Here is a 20,217-nt window from a genome sequence, read left to right as displayed (position 1 = left end):
GTAAGTTATACTTGAATTGTTTTTACCGATCCTTCACATGAATAATGTTAAAGCATTAAGGATCAATTTCTGAGACTTTATACCACATGACATCTATAACCACAACAAACAATCCAATTGAGAAGATCCTATATGTATGGACCTATAACAGACAATGAACCTTGGACTTATTTCTAAAACAAACATTGTTAATACTCACTACTGTCAATATATTATTGACTTAGATTATTGATTTATGCATTATTAAAGTAATTTTATCGTTTTCAAATAAGCATTGCCCAAGCGATTGTATTGTGTTTCTAACGCACAAAGTGATTTATTTTAGCAGATGCAAAGTTTAACAGTTCAATACATGATTATATTATAATACAGTACAGTACAGCCAATACCAAAAGATACATACATACTGCGCTCGTATTGCATGCGCTTCGCTGTGCTTCCATGGGTCCCAGTGAACAGTATATCTGTTTAGATAACTGTGGTCAGAGTAGACTGAACACTGGGATAGCTATGATCATATATATATTTAGTGTTGCAGAGTGAACAATAGAAAACACATGGCTTGCTTCTATAGGTCCAGACTTTGGGTGGGTCCAGGGAAAACAGGTCATAGGCTAGTTCAGACTAAGGAATCCAAAGGTGGGGGTCATCTCTCCAGGGGATGTGCTCCAGTTACAATGAGTTCATTAGCATTTCCCATTCTGATATCAATCTGGCTATTTATTCCCTAACATCAATAACTAGAGTATGCAATATGCGATCTCTTCGGCGATGGAACCAGACAGCTGCTGATGAATAGGGGTTTAATATGATACTAGACATGACACCTTTCCTATAACCTGAACCTTAAATATCACTGAAGTGTACATATAATCATATTATATAAACTAATAATAAACCAAATACTATCTGCTCATAAATTACAGTGTAACGGAACCAATATGAATATGAATTATATAAATAACTAAATGTTGTAATGCGAGTGCGTATTTTACCTTGCGATCACCGTATGCCACGCTACACGTGGCATACTGAGTGCAGTCGACCAATAAAACAATATTAACCAATATACTTTCGTTCATCCAATTATACAACTTCGACACATGTTTACTTCTATGCGTATTAAAAGTTCTGGCTAGAACCAATGCAAATTAATTGTGACTCAAATAAATATCATTTTATAGAATTTTTGATTATCTCACAAAATTCATAGAGAATCAAGGGTATAACAAAATATTAGTGAAGCGCCAGGGGCACTACTCGCAAATATAAAAAATAAAATGCAACAAAACCTCACTTTATATTGCATTTTATTTTCATTATTTAAGATTTATCATTTACAACAATAAAGTATGACTGGGTTAAGCAACACTAAAATAGTCTCTTTTTTTATAGTGATAAATATATACTGGACCGAAAACCACCCTTTAAGGATGACCCGCTACTTATGTGTCAGTGCAGTGTGCTTGCCCCTCGGGCTAAAGTCTGCCAGGAGCCCCTGCACTGTAGCTGTCCAAAGTCAGTAAAAAGTTAATGAGACTCACAGAAGCACCTACAAAAGGTATTTCCTGGGTCACAATAATAAAGAAAAACTTACTTTTTTTGCGCAAATATAAGGTTTACTACCGATATTACTCAAAGATGCAATTATCTTTCTATATCTCTCATGCTTTTTTTTTTTTTCTTTAAACTGTTTACATATCAACATTTATTTATATAGCGCCAGCAAATTCCATAGCGCTTTACAATTGGAGACAAACAGTAATAAACAAACTGGGTAAAACAGACAATGAGGTGAAAAAACCCTTCATGCAAGCTTACAATCTATCTATCACTCATGTCAACCAGAACAAGTATCCTGCTCTTGTTTACCAATCTAACTAAAAGTGGCTGAACTAAATCATTGATGCTAAAAAAAAACCTTTAATGCAAGTTATTGAATTCAGTCCAAGTTACTGCAATAGTAAACTACATGGGTAGAATGGGAGCAGGAAATTATGATGTAGTAGGTTATGTTAGTATGTAGATATGTAACCAGTGATCCAAGTTGAGTTGTATATGGTCGTATACCATACCACGTCTTACTTGTATCATATTTAAAGAATGTCTGATAAATCAGCCCAATTCCTAATTGGATGGTAAAGGCTAGTACAAACTGGCAATAACTTCTTGTAGAGTTTCTATTTTCCGGCTTATTATCAGTTTTTAAACTATGACTATACAACATATTATCTGTTTGTTTTCCATGTATTCTTGTATGTTTTAAATATGATTATACTGCATTGTTTTAGTGGCAGTAGGGTCCAATAAGTACATTCACCAGATTGGGGTCTATTTTGTACACTAGCCAACGGACTGGGCTCTGCTTTGTACATTATACACCGCATTGGGCACAGTGTTATACATTGGCTACCAGATATCCACCAGATTGGGCTCCCCTTTTTGTACTAGCCATCCACTTGGGCTCACCTTTGTGTATTAGCCACCTCATTGGGCTCACCTTTGTGTATTAGCCACCTGATTGGGTTCACCTTTGTGTATTAGCCATCTGATTGGGCTCACCTTTATGCACTAGCCACCCGATTGGACACATTGTTCAACATTATACCAAATTGTGCTCACCTTTGCATACTATATAGTTGAATATAGTATAGTATAGTATCCACCAGATTGGACAAATCATTGTAAACTAGACACCAGCTTTCTATAAAATGTAACAGATTAGAACAGCTTTGCTTATTAGTCACTAGAAATGTGCTATGCTTCATATAAAAGTCGCCATACAGAGTTTATTGAGGTACTCAGAGTAATGAGGGACAAAAATCTGCATTAGCTAATATCTAGTAAACTTTTTTTTTTTTTTTACTGAAAACTGCTATTATTGAAAAAGCTGTACAAGGGAAAGGAGCTCTTATAGTGTTAATTACATACTTGCAGACTCTCCCAGCAGGTCCAGGAGACTCCTTAATTCTGGTAGAGCAGGCCATAGTCCCACACCTGTCTACTTCCTAGTGAAGTGGGCAGGATGGGAGCCTCCATTATGTGATTCAACGGTGACTCACAACATTTTGGCCCCACCATGCGACAAAATGGTGCTTAGCACCAGCACCATTTTGCCGAAAAGGTGAAGGAAAGACAGTGCACAATAGGAAAAATCTTCACATACTGAGACGATTGATTTATAATCTTCAATGTTACAGAACAGTATGAGTATGTAACTCCTTTACCCAGCAGTCCCTGGGTCCCGGGAGTGTAGAGACAAGGGAGGGGGAGCCATTGATGGGTACAGTCCTACATCTTTCATCATGCCCGAAAAATAGAGTGACAAGAGGTGACATCAGAGCCAGTGAGAAGTTTGGCACCAGATTGAGAGGACAGTTGTGCAGCCAGAGAGGAAGGATGTGCGGCCATTGCTTGGACCATGTCCTAAGTTTCCAGAGGAAGTTCAAAATTGTGCCAGTTGTATGCAGAGTGTCCTGATTTGTTCCAATTGGTCCAGGTACCTGCGTTTCTTACTGCTTTTGCATGGCGGTCTAAGTGACAGGAGCAATTGGGGACCCATAAAAAAATTTGATCCCTGCTTCAAATGCCCATCAGGTTTCCAGAACTCATAAGTGTCCAAGACAAGTATGAGTAATCCGCTAAATACTGCATCACACTATACATGGAGATGAGCACCAGTAAGGCAACCCGTCTGAGTTTGAGTTCTGGCGCTGAGCTGCCTAATCCTAACAGCACTACTCCTCTCCCCTCATCCTTAACATGCTTGTGGCAGTAACTATTGTTGAGACTATTTCTTCCATTATCTTCCTATAGTCAAAAGGGGGAAATTCAATTTCCCGCATTGTTCTTTAGCACAACATGGGCTGCACTCAATTACTGTTACTACAGTAATTTTACCGCAGATTTTTGCTTGAGACTCACAGAGCTGTGAGGAAAAATCAGTGTTGAGATTACCACAGAAACCTTAGTAATGGTAATAGTGCACGGCCCACATTGTTATAAAGAACAACTTAGAGAACTGAATTCCCCCCATAATCGTTATTATTGTTGGGATTACTCTCCCCATCATCTTCTTCAAAAGAGATACATTATCTTCAGTTCTCTTCTTACAGTGGGACAGCATGTAATCCATTGTCTTTATTCTACAACCAGAACTAGCACTTAACACTACCTGCTTCAACCTCATATTTTTTTTGACTCCGCGTATGGGGTCATATCAGTAGTTTAATCCTGCGGGTCACAGTGCTTTGCTATTTCATGTGGTCTTCATTACATGAACTTACATACTGTCAGTATGTGCTTTTAAGTCCAGATGTGAGTGCTGCCAAGTTTGAATAGTTACATGCTAAGACTGATACATTTAATAATGTATTAAAGCTAATCCTAAAACTACATGCTATACAAGCTGAAAATTTGTTATCAATGTTTATGTGGATCATAACACTACATCATTACCAGAGACGCACAGAGGATTTTTCAGGACGGGGTTTCCTCCACCCCCAAAAAAATCCCCAAAAGCCTAGAATGCGCGGCAGCTTCGTTTCAGCTGCACTGTAGTATACAGCAACCGCGGTGCTGTCAAAGAAGGGTCCGCGGCGGTGCTGTATACAATACAGCACCACCGCGGACGCTTCTTAGACAGTGCCGCGGCTGCTGTATACTACAGTGCCGATTTTTAGCGGAGGGGGAGACCCAGAAACCCCCCCCCCCCTGCGTGCGCCACTGATTACTGTGATAATCTTAATGCTACTCTTTTGTACCAAGTTATACTACTGTTAATTTGTATGCAATACATATCACTGTTGCAGTCACTTAAGCCACTTTACCTCATCTGAGGACAAGCTCCTTTTTCTTTATTTGTAATCCATTAATTTACAGGCCTTCCAGTTGTCAGAATATTGCCTTTTCCCTTTTTACCTAGTGTATTGGAGTTTGGCGGGGTTTTCCACGTCAACCCCTCAAAGACCTTTTTAAGAGCTACAACACCAAAGAGATAACACAACATGGGTGTAGGCACTGAGTTTGAGACATTATCCAACCCTTCCACCCCCCTCTAGGTACTCTGTGGGGGTAACCTGTTAGTCAGACCATATAAGTAATATACACATCAAGAATTTAATATGGATTTTATTATATGACCAGTAACACAAATGATATTATATACTTTACTAAAATAAAAAAAGAATGACCTTTCTACAGCTAATTTCTATATAACCAACTTCTAACTAAACATAGCTAGTTCAGCTTAAGTCACCTAGTAGTAAGCGCTGGCCCTGTGAGATATGAAAAAATATTCAGTAAAAGATGATCAGTGAAAAATTTGATAAATGCAATACTTCAGGTGTCAATCCCTAAAGTGCCTAAATTTTTCCTCCTTCCGCTAGGGATTCCTGGGGCTACACGCCATCAAAATAAACTAATTCGTCACATCTTAACAGCGGCCACATATCAACTGGCTGCCGATTGGAAGCAACAAAATCCTCCATCTACCCAGTCTATCATTAATCGAGTATGGCACATACCTCGTTTGGAATTTATGACCAGCATTCTCAATAATTCCTCCAAATCCTTTAATAAAACCTGGTCTCCATGGTTATCCTTTTTCAACTTTTGCTCTCCCTTCTAGTAGTTACCAATCTACTCGTTTCCTCTGTCTAATCTTTCAATAATTGTGGTCTTTCCGGTCACTTTCCTTCCTCCCCTTTTTTCTTTTCCCGCCTTCTTCCGTCTTACGGCTCTACCCACGCCGTCTCTCTCCTCCCTACCCTTTTCCTTCTTATTCAAAATTTGGAGTCACATGATACTAACATATCGTTGTTATTACCTTTTTTTTTTTGCCTCTGTTGGAAGCACGATTTATCTGACGTTGCTAATAAGTTTTATAACACTGTTATTTTTGACCCTTGTGGTCTATCTGTTTGTATTACTTTGACTCTCCAAAATAAAGTTTTAAAAAAAAAAAAAAAGAATATCAGTGAAGAGGTCCTTGACATAGCTTTGTACAGTAGCCCGAAAGTGACCCACTCGGACACGGATAATAATTTCAATCCAAAATGCTTATTCTTTTTCTTCTAAATCTCTCCAAAGATTAAATTACTTATTGTACATTTAAATGGTATTTAAATACATATTCTATCATATAGAAGACAGTGCAAAACACTGTACAGCATTATTATACAGTTTTCTAAAAAACTATTAGACAATTGTGTGTTTCCAAGAAGGTGGTATGAAGGTGGTTTGAACCCCAAATATCTGATTTAGACATGGGTAAATTATCCTATACTACATCCCTGTCGTCCCATGCATGCCTCCTCCGTAATCTGGAACGTCAGTGTTATGAAGGTTGTTTTAGCATCATCTACTATTTTGTGCAAATAGAGACAAATCCTGAAGAGGAAAGTTGTTAACCCACAATGAATGGCAAAATTGACTACTGTAGTTTCAGCAGACACACTTATTAACATGGCCTAATTGTGTGTAACCCTAGGGAGGTTGGCTACTTATTTTACACTGTTGTACAGAGAATGACCACTATATTTATGCGTTTTGTTTGTTTGTTTCATTTCAATATTAAACTGGAAATTCCAAAAATAAACTTATTGATACTACAGCCATTATATCTATAGCTCTATCCGCTGGAATAATAGAAAATAAAAAAATACATTAATACAGAAAGTTTGAATTTTAATGTATTTCAATATCAGTATATTTTGTCTCATCTTTTTTTTTTTTTCAATAATGATTTTATTAAAGTTTTTCCTTTTGGTTACATGGAACAAAAAAAACATAAAAACATATATTGTAAATTACAAGGGAGAAGAGGGAGGGGAATCGAGGGGAGGGGAAAAGGGGGAGGCAATACACATACTATGAATCAATAGCATGAAACAGTACCACTCTCAACATTTTAACATCGTTTGAGCAACAGCACAGCTAGTAGCCCTTTGATTTTACTGTGGGGAGTTATGCGGGGTTCCCCCAGAGGCGGGCAGGGCTAAGGATTTAGCTACATATCGGTTCCATTCAAACCATATGATGTGGGGACAGGAGGCAGAGGAAGAGTAAGGGACTCCCAGCGTTTCATTTTGTCTCATCTTTAACGATTTGATTACATAAAATTAGATGTTATTACAGGTTATGAGCACTTTTCATTTAGCGGGAAAACAAGGGTAATCAAATTTTGTTGTTTATTACAAAAATTAATTTTGCATGGTTTGCATAATTGAGATTATGTTTGTGCAAGTTCTTAAATGTAAGCAAAAAGCCTGTATATAATTACTAAACAGTAAGCAAATAGTGTGAGACAAAGAGTGGGGAAATTATTAGCATAAATCTATTCCTAGAGTGGAAACTGAAAAATTATAGTAGAAAATCTATAGTGGAAAACACACTATTATGTTTTATTATCTTATAGGGCAGTAATAATGTTAGAGAGTAATACTGCATATATAATTGTTCTCAGTTAGTCTCATGATAGTAGCATTTACGATACTTGGAGGAATATTTACTAAACTGCGGGTTTGAAAAAGTGGAGATGTTGCCTATAGCAACCAATCAGATACTAGCTCTCATTTTGTAGAATGTATTAAATAAATAACTAGAATCTGATTGGTTGCTATAGGCAACATCTCCACCTTTTTCAAACCGGCAGTTTAATAAACATACCCCTTAAAGTCTGTTCACAATTATGCTGGAAGAAATTGTTTTCCACCATAGCAGTTACTTACAATGGCAACAATTATTACCACAGAGTTAAAGATCTCTATGAGAGAAAAACTACTTGGGAAAGAAGTGTTGTTGTGGCTCACAGTTACATACATGTATACAGAAAAGGATGTGTCTTAGTGTAGAACAGCCTATACGAATGGTTAGTGAATTTTTATGGAAAAATATTGTAAAACCTGTCAGACTACAGAGCGGACGTCCAATTTGACAACATCAGGATCACATTATTTGTTGACTAGCATAAGAAAAATGATGGCACTGCACACAGCTCTCACTGGATGCAATGCATTCTTAGCATACCAATAAGACTATCTTTACTTTATTGGCTTGTCTATAGATACAGTAAAAGAAATGTAAAGAAGAATTCCCCCCAAAACACAAAATTTAGTATTGGGTGAAGTTCACAATGCTAACATTATATCATGTCTGTTATTTAGTTCTGATGCGTTGAATATCCCAATCTTCTGGGTCCTATTTATAGGCACTGGATGAAGTTTATTTACTGATCACTCAGGAGACTCCTTGCATGGAACTACAAGCCTGATTCGAGTTTATAGTTCCACTACTATTAAAAAAAAAAAAAAAAAAAATTCCAAAAATTGCTTTTACACATAATAATGTAGTGGTATATATAATTTAAGAGTTATATTATCTACCTTTCCCACCACCCCATCCGAAGAAACAATGCAGAAGCCTTATACATTTCAGAGACCTGTGCAGAAAAAAATAATTGAATCAACTCCATCCAGAGGTACTTGGACAATATTATGAAAAATAGCACATGAGTACATACCAGGGGCGGACTGGCCCGGGGGGCAGGGGGGCATCGGCCCCCCGGGCGGCTCGGTCAGGTCGCTGTTAGGGCCGGGGGGTAGGCTGGCCGGCCGCCCCCCCCGGCTGCAAACTACAATGCTTTCCCCCCGCGGCCGCTTCTGATGACATCAGATGCGGCCGCGTCAGCGCACAGGCGGCCGCATCACATGACAGGGGATGCGGCCGCATCATCAATGACGCGGCCGCATCCCTTTTCATGTGATGTGGCCGCCTGTGTGCCCCCCGGCCACGTCTTTCACAGCCCGCGCCTGGTACATACACAGCTGCTTATTCCAACTAAGCATAAAGTAAACCTTCTGCAGTCCAAACAGATAAAGATCGTCACACGTTCTACCATGACTCAACATATCTTAAAGGAGTGTTCAGACTTTCAGACAACCGCTCTAACTCTTTATAGTACACCAACCACCACAGGTACAGATACCAAGAACTGCCCCCAGTGTACAATACAAGAGCAAAATCAACGAGCAGAAAGTCAGCATTAAGAAAAGCAGGACAAAAGTTTATACCAAAGTAAATAACTTCTAAATCATGGTACAATTATTTTTTAAGCTACATGATTCAGTGCAAATCCATCTTTTATACATTGGTATCCTAGGAGTATATAAATAAACATAATAGATGTTTTATAGATAAAACAAACAGGCAGCCTAAAATATGGATAGACAGAAACAGCCTAATAAAACTGCTAGATGCTGATCTTTTGCATACCCTCAACAGTCATGTGAGCAATAACCTTGATTGTTTTTTTCATTTGAGAATCTTCTCAATCTGACATGTGAGCAATAACCTTGATTGTTTTTTTCATTTGAGCATCTTCTCAATTTGACAATAAAACAAGTTTATCTTCTTATATATGGACACGCCTGCACTGATTAGGATAAAAAACAACATCATGTGGTCCAGTTGGATCCTGGACAGGTATTAGGGAGTTTAGAGTCCCAATCAGCACTCATATTGGTGTACGCTGGGCAGAACTTTGACCCAGGGAGCCACATCCACTGGATGGATTAAGATGACATTTAATCTAAAAACAAAAATCAATCTGGGCAGCCACCTCATGGGTGTGTTGGAAGAGCTGCTAAGCTGGTAATTATTTTTAAACGGTTGACAGTTACAACCAACTCATTGATAACCTAATAACTTGAAGATTTAAACCCGGGCAACGCCGGGTACATCAGCTAGTTAAATCATAAATACTGAGGTTACAACCTACACTGAGAGTAAAAGAATACCAGATATATCACAGTAATCACATCGATGTAGTGCAAGTTCACTTATTAGACACTATGCAATTAGGAAACAAGGTGGGATTCCACTAAATTTTCCTTATTTTCTTGCATAATAAGGTTTGTACTCATTGGCCATTTATTTGTCATACAGCATAAGTACACCAACAGGGGCTAGCAAAACATGCTGGGTCTAAGAGCTTAACAAGAGGCAGATATTGTCTAAGCCAGACATAGTATACAAAGCAGGGTCACCCAGCGTTGCACAGGACAGATTTGTAATGTGTAGTAGTTTTTAAATATTACCAAATTATTTGGTAAATAGACAAGAAATGTAATTTAGAAAATAAGATTTGTTGCTTTGTCGTGTTGTCACAAAGATTACTTCCTGCAGTTAAACAACTATTTACAACCAAAAAATTATGTTTTCAATATTTGTCGCTCTGTTGCTATTTGGTCTACTTGCTTACTTTTTCGACACTAAATAAATATTATTTTTTTTCCCCAACATAGCTTCATATAAAGCAAATTAATCCCTGTCTGTTTTCACAAACCAATTAAATAAGCTATAAAACAAAATATATTTAATTTGGAGATATACTAGATCAGTAAACAATATGTGCAAAACACTAGGGCATGGAACAGCGAAAACAGTTACAAGGGATGCCCACAATGACAAGAGCAGGAGGACAACATAGGACACATGGGGTTGACAAAAGGCAGAAAAAGAATATGTACCACTCTGCCAAAACACAAGAAAAATGTGTACCATGTTTGTATGCCAATGATAGGGATTTTCACACACAGGTACTGAGGAAATGCGAGACTATTTTTGTAAATGACTACAAAACAGAATATGTAGATATACAGACCCTACCAAAGTGGTGGGTACATAAGCAGAACAGGTGTATGATCCCTTATAGCAACTAAGCCATAGGTAGTGCTCCCCTGACTCGTAGAGTGACATTTATAGGAACTGTAAACAATTATTAGTTTGGAAAATTTTAAATGAATTGGATCTGCACCATATCTTATATTGCCCAATATTTGATTCCCTAAAGCTGGTAACACAACACAGTGACACCCCATTTCAGAATCCAACGTGTCAACATTTGGTGGTAACGAGTGCTTACACTTGCAGACGATGTGGGATGGGTCAATGCAGTGTCCAAACATACAGCTGCACCACAAATGCAGGTGGGTAAGCGGCCTCAGAAAGAAAAAGCTGCAAATATAGCTGGTAGGCATCATTGTTTTGTATCAAACTCATGTGCACTGGGCCCTTAATGAAACTACAGTATTTTCAAAAGTACGGAAAAAACATGGATCTATAGAGTTCAAGTATTTTGTCTCTATGAATCCTGCAATTAATTTACTATTTAATTTAAAATATTTGAACTTCTAATTAATCTAATGACTACCGAATCTGATCATTACCTACACTTACACCAATATTGTTCTCATGAACTGTACAAGTGCCAATTGTAAATAACACTACCAAATGATTAATAGAAGTAGATTGTAAGCTTGCGAGCAGGGCCTTCTCACCTCTTTGTCTGTTTTACCCAGTTTGTTTATTAGTTTACTATGTCTGTCCCCAGTTGTAAAGCGCTACGGAATATGTTGGCGCTATATAAATAAATGATGATGAAAGTAAAAATGGACAAAAAATTGATAAATGCTAAGAAAAAGAGATCTGTTAACCATTGTTATCAGGATCAAAATAACAGTAGGACCATTTAATTGTATTAATACAATACTATTATTAATTATTTATAAGGCACCACAGATTCCTTAGTACCGGATACAGAAGCAAGTAACAAACAGACGAGGCAATACATATAAGTAGCACAGATGAGTGAGAGAAATGCTATAGAGACTCACACTGAGTGCGGCAAAAGATGTGACGAGACATACGAGGGAGTCAGACAGTATACAGATGTGGGACAATTGGTAGAGAGGACCCTGCCCGGGAGAGCTTACATTATAGAGTTGTGAAGTTGTGATTACTTAAGTTTTCATTATTATGTCTCAACTTACATTGTAGGCCCATATACTATTTTTATCCAGTGTTGCTAACAGTATTAGTCAATCTTGATGCAAAGACTATATCGCTTACCTGTATTGGAGCCTGTCAGGTTATATCGAGCATTCATTTTTTTGATAATATTTTCATGGATTTGATACCAGTCACTTTCAGTGTTGCACCTAGACAAAATAGACATACATACATATATATATATATATATATATATATATTATAAGCAGTGTAGCAATAAATTGCAGTCAGCCAGGGGAGTGTACAATGCAATGTAAATGTTAAAACATTACTGAATATGTAATTTATATTGTTATTGTTGTTCATTTGTATAGCATCAACATATTACATAGTACTTTCCAGAGAATATTGAATCATTTATATCAGGCCCTGTTCCATCAGGGCTTACAGTTCCCTACACATACAAACAAATACAGGTCAATTTTGTCACAAATCAATTAACATAATTAATCTACCAATATGTTTTTTTCCTGTTGGAGGAAACCAGAGCACCCAGTGAGACATACAAACTCCACAACCTGGTTAGAATCAAACCCAAGGCCGCAGTGCTAACCAGTGCGTAGCCCTATAGATCTCTATTTCTCTCACCCCTTAAATAACTAATATATATATATATATATATATATATATATATATATATATATATATATATATATATATATATATATATATATATTTCGTTTAAACTATAGGATAAATAAAATGCGCTTATCTTAGCAAGCCTGTAATTAGCTTCATTTATTATCGAATATAACGATACAGATCTATTTTCCACTACTTCTATACTGACACACAGCTGTCGGTTACATTTTAATACACTACTATTTCTGGATGAAATCACGAACTTCAGTACATGGAAGGCAGATTACTTACATATATACTTTTAATATGAGGTCATCTTTTGATTCTCCTGTTAGGAGATCAGCAATGCTGAGAGCTGCACATCCAAACGGTCGCCGATATTGCACATTCGAAGAATTCTTCTTTTCGCCTGCTCCCATTCGACCTTACGCACAAATAGAAAATAACTTAACAGTTCTTTATTTTTAACATAACAAAGAATCATGTATGCAAGCCAGACCATTTCTAAACACCAACCATACCCTATAAAAATTAGTGTAGATTAGGGTTTCTTAACTTGGGGTACATTGGGTTTACATTAGTTAAATTAAACTCATAATAGTTTAAAAAAAGTTTAATATAAAAACATATAACAAAAAAAGTTTAACACAAAAGATAATAAATGAAACATATGTAAAACAATTTCCTTTTTAAACATTTCAATACAGACTGTTACTTGGCAAATAATTTTTTAGTGGTCTTTGGAATGAATGTAGACACTTTGGGAAGTAGTTGGGGTAAATTTATACACGGATGGCAAGCATTTACTTGGGACTACGTAATCCAAAACGATTAAGAAAATGTGCTGTACACATATTAAAACTAAAAAAAACTGTATTAAACTACAGAATTAAAACATGCAGTAAACTGAAGAATATTAAATAAATAAATATAATATATAGGTAAGCTGCTCCAGCCTAATCATAAAAGGTACACAATAAAGCTAACCCTGTGCCCACACACATTTCTCCCATGTAACAAAACAGCATAAAAAGTTATACTAATGTTAGTAAGACAGACTTTACAGTGGGCAGGTCAATAAGCAAAAATCATAATACACAGTAATCACAATCATTTAAAGGCTAAAGTCTTGCTACAATGAGAAATGTTTATGGTCTCTTGAATTGTACCTTGATATTCAGCACTCTTACCAAATAAATGTTGGGCAAGCAAGCCTATATTAAGATCTGCCCGAATATGCAAATCATATGCATCTACAGACAAATCAACATATATCGTTTCACTAAAGTCACCTCTAATATGTCAATAGAAAGGTGATGTCTAGTGCTAATTTTGTAGGACTACTTAAAATTATATAACTGCCGCCCCCACCATACACACCCTCAAAGGACAGTGAGGGAAAATATTATATATATATATATATATAGGAATGGCAGAAGAGCAACTTATGTGTAGACATAAATTTTCACTCTTTGGTGCACACATCTAGAGACTTGGTGGCTTTAGGATAACATGTTTTAATATGCTTGGAATTATATAATACAGTAAGCTAGACAGGGAGACTAGAGAAGGCAATCATATTTATTTGCAGCATTAGTATTTCAACGGGAACAGACAAGTCTTAATAACTTCAAAAAACATAACATGCTTAATTTATTACCAATTCTGATAATGTGTACGGTGATGAAAATGTCTTTGCGAAGGTCACTTGAGCTCAGGTCCTAGAATAAATACATTTTTAGATTAAAACACTTAAATTAAATAAACAGTATAAAATTATACATGCATATTTTTATACAAAGCTAAACAACCTGTAAAAAAACATGATTAAAAATGAACTCAATTAATAAGGTTGATAATGAAATAGAAATATTTATTATATCTGCTGGGATAAGTAATTTAAGCATCAAAAGAAACTGTAAAAATTATGTTAATGCTAAAAGTGCAAATCAAGTATCTGATGCAAAGAGGCAGAAAAGTAACAAACATCTTAGCACACTTGTAGGAGGAACTCTGACAATCACAGTCCAGCTAAATGAAACCCTAGTTGTGCTAATAGGCAGGTCTCTGCAAGGACAGGAAGAGCTTCTAACTTATAAAAGCTATGAGTTTTGTTTTTTGTTTTTTTTCTGCTTGCAGTGAATACCTGTTAGATTTGCAAAGTCATCACAAAAGTATCAGTACCAAATATTTGAGAGTATCAATATGTCAATCACCGGACCCTCCGGCTCATTTACCAGAGTCCGATGCTCAGATAAAATGACAGACAAAACTCCTATAAAATGATCTCTCAAGTTTATACATGTCTCTTATATCTACATCCAAACCTTGCATAACACATAACAATGAGTTAGAATGTTGGAATTGTGTCTGGTGTAAAGTTAAAGCAATATATGACCCTATTAAACATGTTAACTGTTACTTGTCAAACATGAGCTACCTCTTGATTTGCATTTGTAGCAAACTACATACAGTAATACACGTTAAATTCAAATTAAAATATAGATTCAGTGAACGTAGGAGAGGAGTGGAGAACACAGATAAAAAGAACCTAATTAAAAATAAAAGATAACACACCACCACAAAAGTAATCTGAAAGAGTTTACACTATGCAGTTTACAAATCATAGAGGAGGTAAAAGTCAATAAACTCCCAACTACGTTTCAGATTGGGTCCTCCTTCCTGTTTGCTGTGGTCTTGCGCATCAACTTACACCACATTAGAGTTAAGACCTGGGGACAGCTGAGTAGCTGTGAGCTTATCAAGCTCTACGGGAAAGGCGGCTGCTATAGGTGAGGACCTCTTCCATCAGTTCTGTAAGTTAATGACAGGCCCGGCCAGCATAACAGATGTTTTCTATTACTTATACAAAATGGTTATTTATTTTATCATTATAATTGTTTATTTGCAAGGTGTCACAAAACTCTCCAGTGTCAGTCAGTATAAAATAAATAAATCATACAAAAGAAAACAAAGATTATGTAAAAATCAAATAAGTACATACAAGGCTGATGATGAGGGTACAGATATGAAATAAATGGGTAGAGTGGACCCTGCGCTCATAAGAGCTTAGACTTCAGACGGAGAAGACAATGCTGAGACAGTAGGTGTCATGAGTGAAGGTTGGGACTGTAGCTGGTAGTACACCAAGAGTAGTATCAGGTCAGATTAGGGTAGGCTATAATGAAGAGGTGAGTTTTGAGAGAGTGATTGAAATTTCAGGGACAATCTGGTTAGGTGTGGTGGGGAAGGGGCATATTAGTTCACTGAAGGTGTAACTGGTGTACAGAGAGAAAAGCAGAGGGTAGAGAAAACAGAGGGACCCACACATATATAGTAGAGGTGATTATGTGTCCTAAAGTAGGAGGTGAATCAGGAGAGAATAGAGCCACAAAGGCCAAAGGAGTGAAGGATGTGCAGCAGAAGAATGTGGTGGGCTCTATCGACCAACTTCGGACAAATCGCATTGGAGACAGGGCCATAAAGCATAGTGGCCACAAGGACTGGTACAGCAAAACTGGCTTCAGGGGCAAAAAAAAAAATCACTCAGGATTTCTTGTAAGGCTATCATCTAGCTAAAGGAACAGTTGTCATTTTATACATTCTCCTGAAGCATACAGACACTGAAAACAGCAGGATATTTGGCTTCAACAACAGCAGTCCCAATAAATAATTTCAAAAAAGTCATATGTGAATTGGCTACAATGTACTACCACTTCAGTGCAACCCAGAAATAATACTTACAACAAAGAGAGAACTGTATCGCTCAGTCTTCTCTGGAGATTTTGGCAACCCATTTCTATTCAGTCTTACAAAGAACCGTTCACTGAAAGAAAAATTTGTAATATTTTAATTTTAAATTTAATTACAGTACAACTGAAAATTAGCATATTTGAATATATGGAATATTCATCCTCCATTGTTAATCAATTTTTTTTTATTCGATCATACTTTAGAACAAACTGTCAGGGCTCAAAGTATTAAATATTGAATGAATAATACTAGCAGGACAGAATATCAGCTTTGTGATGGTACCTGCCTAATCTGTCAATCCGGATTTTGCTTACAATTACAAAGATTATTAGGTACATAGACTGACATTAGATAGAAACTTCATTTTTACTGATCATTTTCTAAAAAAAATTTACATAAATGTTTGCTTATAAAGAAAAAAAAAAAAAAAACCAGGACAGAGTAGCGTCACACGATTTGTTTAATCAGAATTTGGTTAAAATTACTTCACAGACACTTGAAGAACAGGAGCTTAGGCCTCCCCTGCCTTCAAAAGTACTACCAAGCCACCCACCTCTCACAGATAATTCTAGCTCATAGTAATACCCAAACCAGATTATGAGTGGACATAGAAGGGCATAGTGAATGTTTTCCCCTTTTACCGGAAGGACCCAAATGATAGACCTTTGACATCACACCTAACACCGCTTCTGTTTTCTATTTCAATCTGCAATTCTGTACCCACACATTTTAACTTATAGATAACCCTCACAGGATGGTAAGTCTCTGGAACAACCCACCATTCCTACCAGGTCTCAATTCCAAGGTATTTAGGGATTGGACTAAAAACAATACCAAAACTCCGGGACATAGCACCCCTCCTCCTGAGTTTTCCGAGCCCTGCAACTGGTTTGGTTTACCTTGGAGTATCTTCTGCCTATGCTTGCAGATCAGGTATCTCTAGAACAGCAAAATCAACCCATGAACTCAAAATCACCCTTCAGCGCTTGAGACCTTTAACTTGCGCAGATCCACCTCCAGTGGCCTTATATATACTGTTTACACTCTCAATCATTGCCAAGCGACTAAGGAGTTTCACAAGCTTCAATAGGAGGAAGTTATGGGAGAGACTCGAACCCCAGAGCACTTGTCCTGAGTCACAGAAGGGGTTTTCAAAATTTTGATTTGCACGTGAATCACAAAAAATTCATAAAAATTATTGTTTCACTGGAACCTAGTTCTGTCTTGACTTTGCGACACATTCAGCTGCTTATAATCTCTGCTGGCAAAGCTGAGGTACAGAGGCATCCTGCCCCTTGTCTGGTGGTGCTGTCCTAAAATGGACAACTTCTGGCAAGAAGTACTTTTCAATTGCGACAGTTACCCAGTTACGCTTCCCCCTCTGTCTTTCATATCACATGCTCCCTCATCATATTCCTGAAGAGCTGATGCACACACTCAGAAACTTATAGGTCACATCCTCACAGCAGCTGGACATCTAATTGCCCTCAGCTTATAACACAAAAAAAAAAAAAAAAAGAATAGATCCTCCCACCATTCAGGCAGTCATCTATAAAGTCTGGCAAATTCACAAGATAGAGCAAGTTACCAATATAAACCATGACTGCTCTAACCAGCTCAACTCTCAGACCCTCCAACCTCTGCTGACACCCTGTCGCCACCCCTGAAATCCTTTCTCGAATTGCATCCTACTTCCTGGGACCCTTTCCGTGGGATGCTTTTCTTTGCCCCCTGGATTCCTGGCTACTCGACCATCTTTAAAATAAAATAAGGTAAGCAAAAATGATATCTTTTTTTTGCATTTTCATGGTATATTTATTCAATAACATGAGTAAACGAGCATAAAAAAAAATTAATTCCCCCAAAATAAACATTGAACCAGAAACTCTGCTTGCTTCATCCATTTTACCCTTTATGATGAAGAGGTTTTTTTTATTCCTTGAAGCAGCGAAAAAAATCAACATAGCATTATACTCCTAAAACCATGCTTCATAGTAGGGGTAGTGTTCTTGGGATGATGTTCAACTTTGGAATTATCAGACCATAGAAGTTCCTTCCAATTGTTATATGGCTCCCCACATGCTTTCTGGTGAACTATAGGCGATATTTCATGCACGTATTTTTCAAAAGTTATTTTCTTTTTGCCACCCCCCCAAAAAGTGCACATTTCTGAAGTACCCAGTCTATTGTTGGCTCAGGGACAGTTACACCCATCTCTGGAATGGAAGACTAACTTTGGCTACAAGGGTCCCATAGCAACTCAAACACTCTGTCACATACCCTTCTTGCACGGATGTTAAGTTTTGGAGGACAGTCTGTTGTAGACAAATGCAAAACTGTGTCATATTATCTCCACTTCTTTATGATGGAATTGACAGTGCTCCATGGATATTAAAAAAAAAAATCTTTAAAATTTCTGAATGGTACTTTTTAATAACCTTTTCTGCATTGAATTTTGTTTGGCATTCACAATGAAGCTCTTGTTTGAATATTCACTGTTTGATTTCTCACAGACAGGTGTATTTATTTTGAAATCAATTAAGAATTGTACAACAGTGAATGCCAATCAATTATGTGACGTTTGAAAATGTATGTAATTAATTATCTGCTTTCGTTTGTAAATAATCAAGATGCAGCTGTGTGTTAATTTTTAAATTACAGATTATTTTGGTTTGGTCATTCGCAACACTTTCTGTATAATTCCACTTTTACACGATGTACAAAAAACAACCTTTTTATACCTACTTTAAATATTTGCTTACATGAGTGATAATATTAATAAAGCCAATGTTTTATGCAACTCCATTAAAATATTGGTGTCGCACAGAGCCTGTATGCAGTAGAAAATGTCTCTACCTGAAAACAGTAACACAACGTATGTGTACATTAGACATATCTAAAAATAATATGCTTTATTTATGTAAAATTCTGATACAACCAAATCAAGATTTCCCTTTAGCACAAAAAGCTATTTTTCCTCTACTAGCCCATAAGCAGCACAGATACTCTATACTGTAAGTAAGCCAAAGAAAAAGCAAAAATCAGTGGAAACATGCCTTAAACAGTTAAATGGCTATAATCATTTAAATAGCAGTATAACTATTAATGATATCAGCAAAGGTATGCTTTATGCTTTCTAACCCAATGCTATTACAAATGAATAAAGATATGATTGTCCAAAGGAGAACCTGAAAAACAGGCTTTCCCTTATTAAAAAAAAAAGAAATAAAAACAGAGTGCACAAGAGAGAAAAGGACATGTACTGTAGCTGAGGAGCTACATGTTAAGGCACACAAGCCTCTATCATAACAGGATTACAAACGTCATGGAAACAATGGATGACAACAATATGAAGGTGACATGATCATATGAATAATAAATGTTTTAGATTCCCTTCCGCTACCTCCAATTGTAGCAATATACACCTTAAGTTATCATCCAATTTAACCAATATTACAAAATATTAAAAAAACAAATAAAGTGTACTGTGCGCTACTGGTACACAGTCTAACTGTGGACAGGTTTAGCATAGACATATTGACTACACTTCCCTGGCTGGCTTATGAAAGCTGTGTGCAGCATTTTGAACGGGGAGGGACAGTCCTTGAAGGCTGGCTGTTTAAGTTGCGAACACATGTGGAAGCCATTGTGCCTAATGGGGTAAGAGTACAGCGTCTTAGAAATTGGAAAAAACAAACAAACTGGATATTGGAATGTTTTAATATTTTTTTTTATAATTTTTACATACTGTGAAAAATAAATACATTTTTAAGCAAATCTCACTATTGTTGCTTTATTTGTTTATAAACCCAATCTGTGTAGTAATAAGTGAAATGAAATACAGAAATATTCGGTTCATCTGTAAAAAGTGAATAACTCCTATAAAGTCAGACCTCTCTAAGAGAGGAAAGAAAAGGAGATTGATGTTACACTTGTGGATGAGAACATTTAGGAGTTTGAAATTTAATTGGAATATATCTGCTGTTAAGTTTAAATCAGAAGAAAGATTGCAGTTGTTTAGGTTTAAGAGTT

The 20,217-nt window shown here is 36.7% G+C and overlaps 1 protein-coding gene across 2 annotated transcripts in view; it reads right to left on the bottom strand.

Moving 5' to 3' along the window:
• Positions 1–20,217, bottom strand: part of DOCK4 (dedicator of cytokinesis 4) — a 276,189-nt gene that overhangs the window by 130,635 nt on the left and 125,337 nt on the right. For both annotated transcript variants that reach the window (XM_075209020.1, XM_075209021.1), the window contains exons 9-12: positions 16,177–16,258; positions 14,093–14,153; positions 12,724–12,856; positions 11,911–11,999 (exon numbers count right to left, since the gene is read on the bottom strand). In XM_075209020.1, coding sequence (XP_075065121.1) covers positions 11,911–11,999; positions 12,724–12,856; positions 14,093–14,153; positions 16,177–16,258 — 365 coding nt within the window. The remainder of the gene's footprint in view (positions 1–11,910; positions 12,000–12,723; positions 12,857–14,092; positions 14,154–16,176; positions 16,259–20,217) is intronic.

This window comes from Mixophyes fleayi, chromosome 4, assembly GCF_038048845.1.
Source record: "Mixophyes fleayi isolate aMixFle1 chromosome 4, aMixFle1.hap1, whole genome shotgun sequence".
In the NCBI taxonomy this organism is placed as follows: domain Eukaryota; kingdom Metazoa; phylum Chordata; class Amphibia; order Anura; family Limnodynastidae; genus Mixophyes; species Mixophyes fleayi.
The sequence above is the reverse complement of the archived record's forward strand: the minus strand, read 5'-3'. Positions and strand labels throughout refer to the sequence as shown.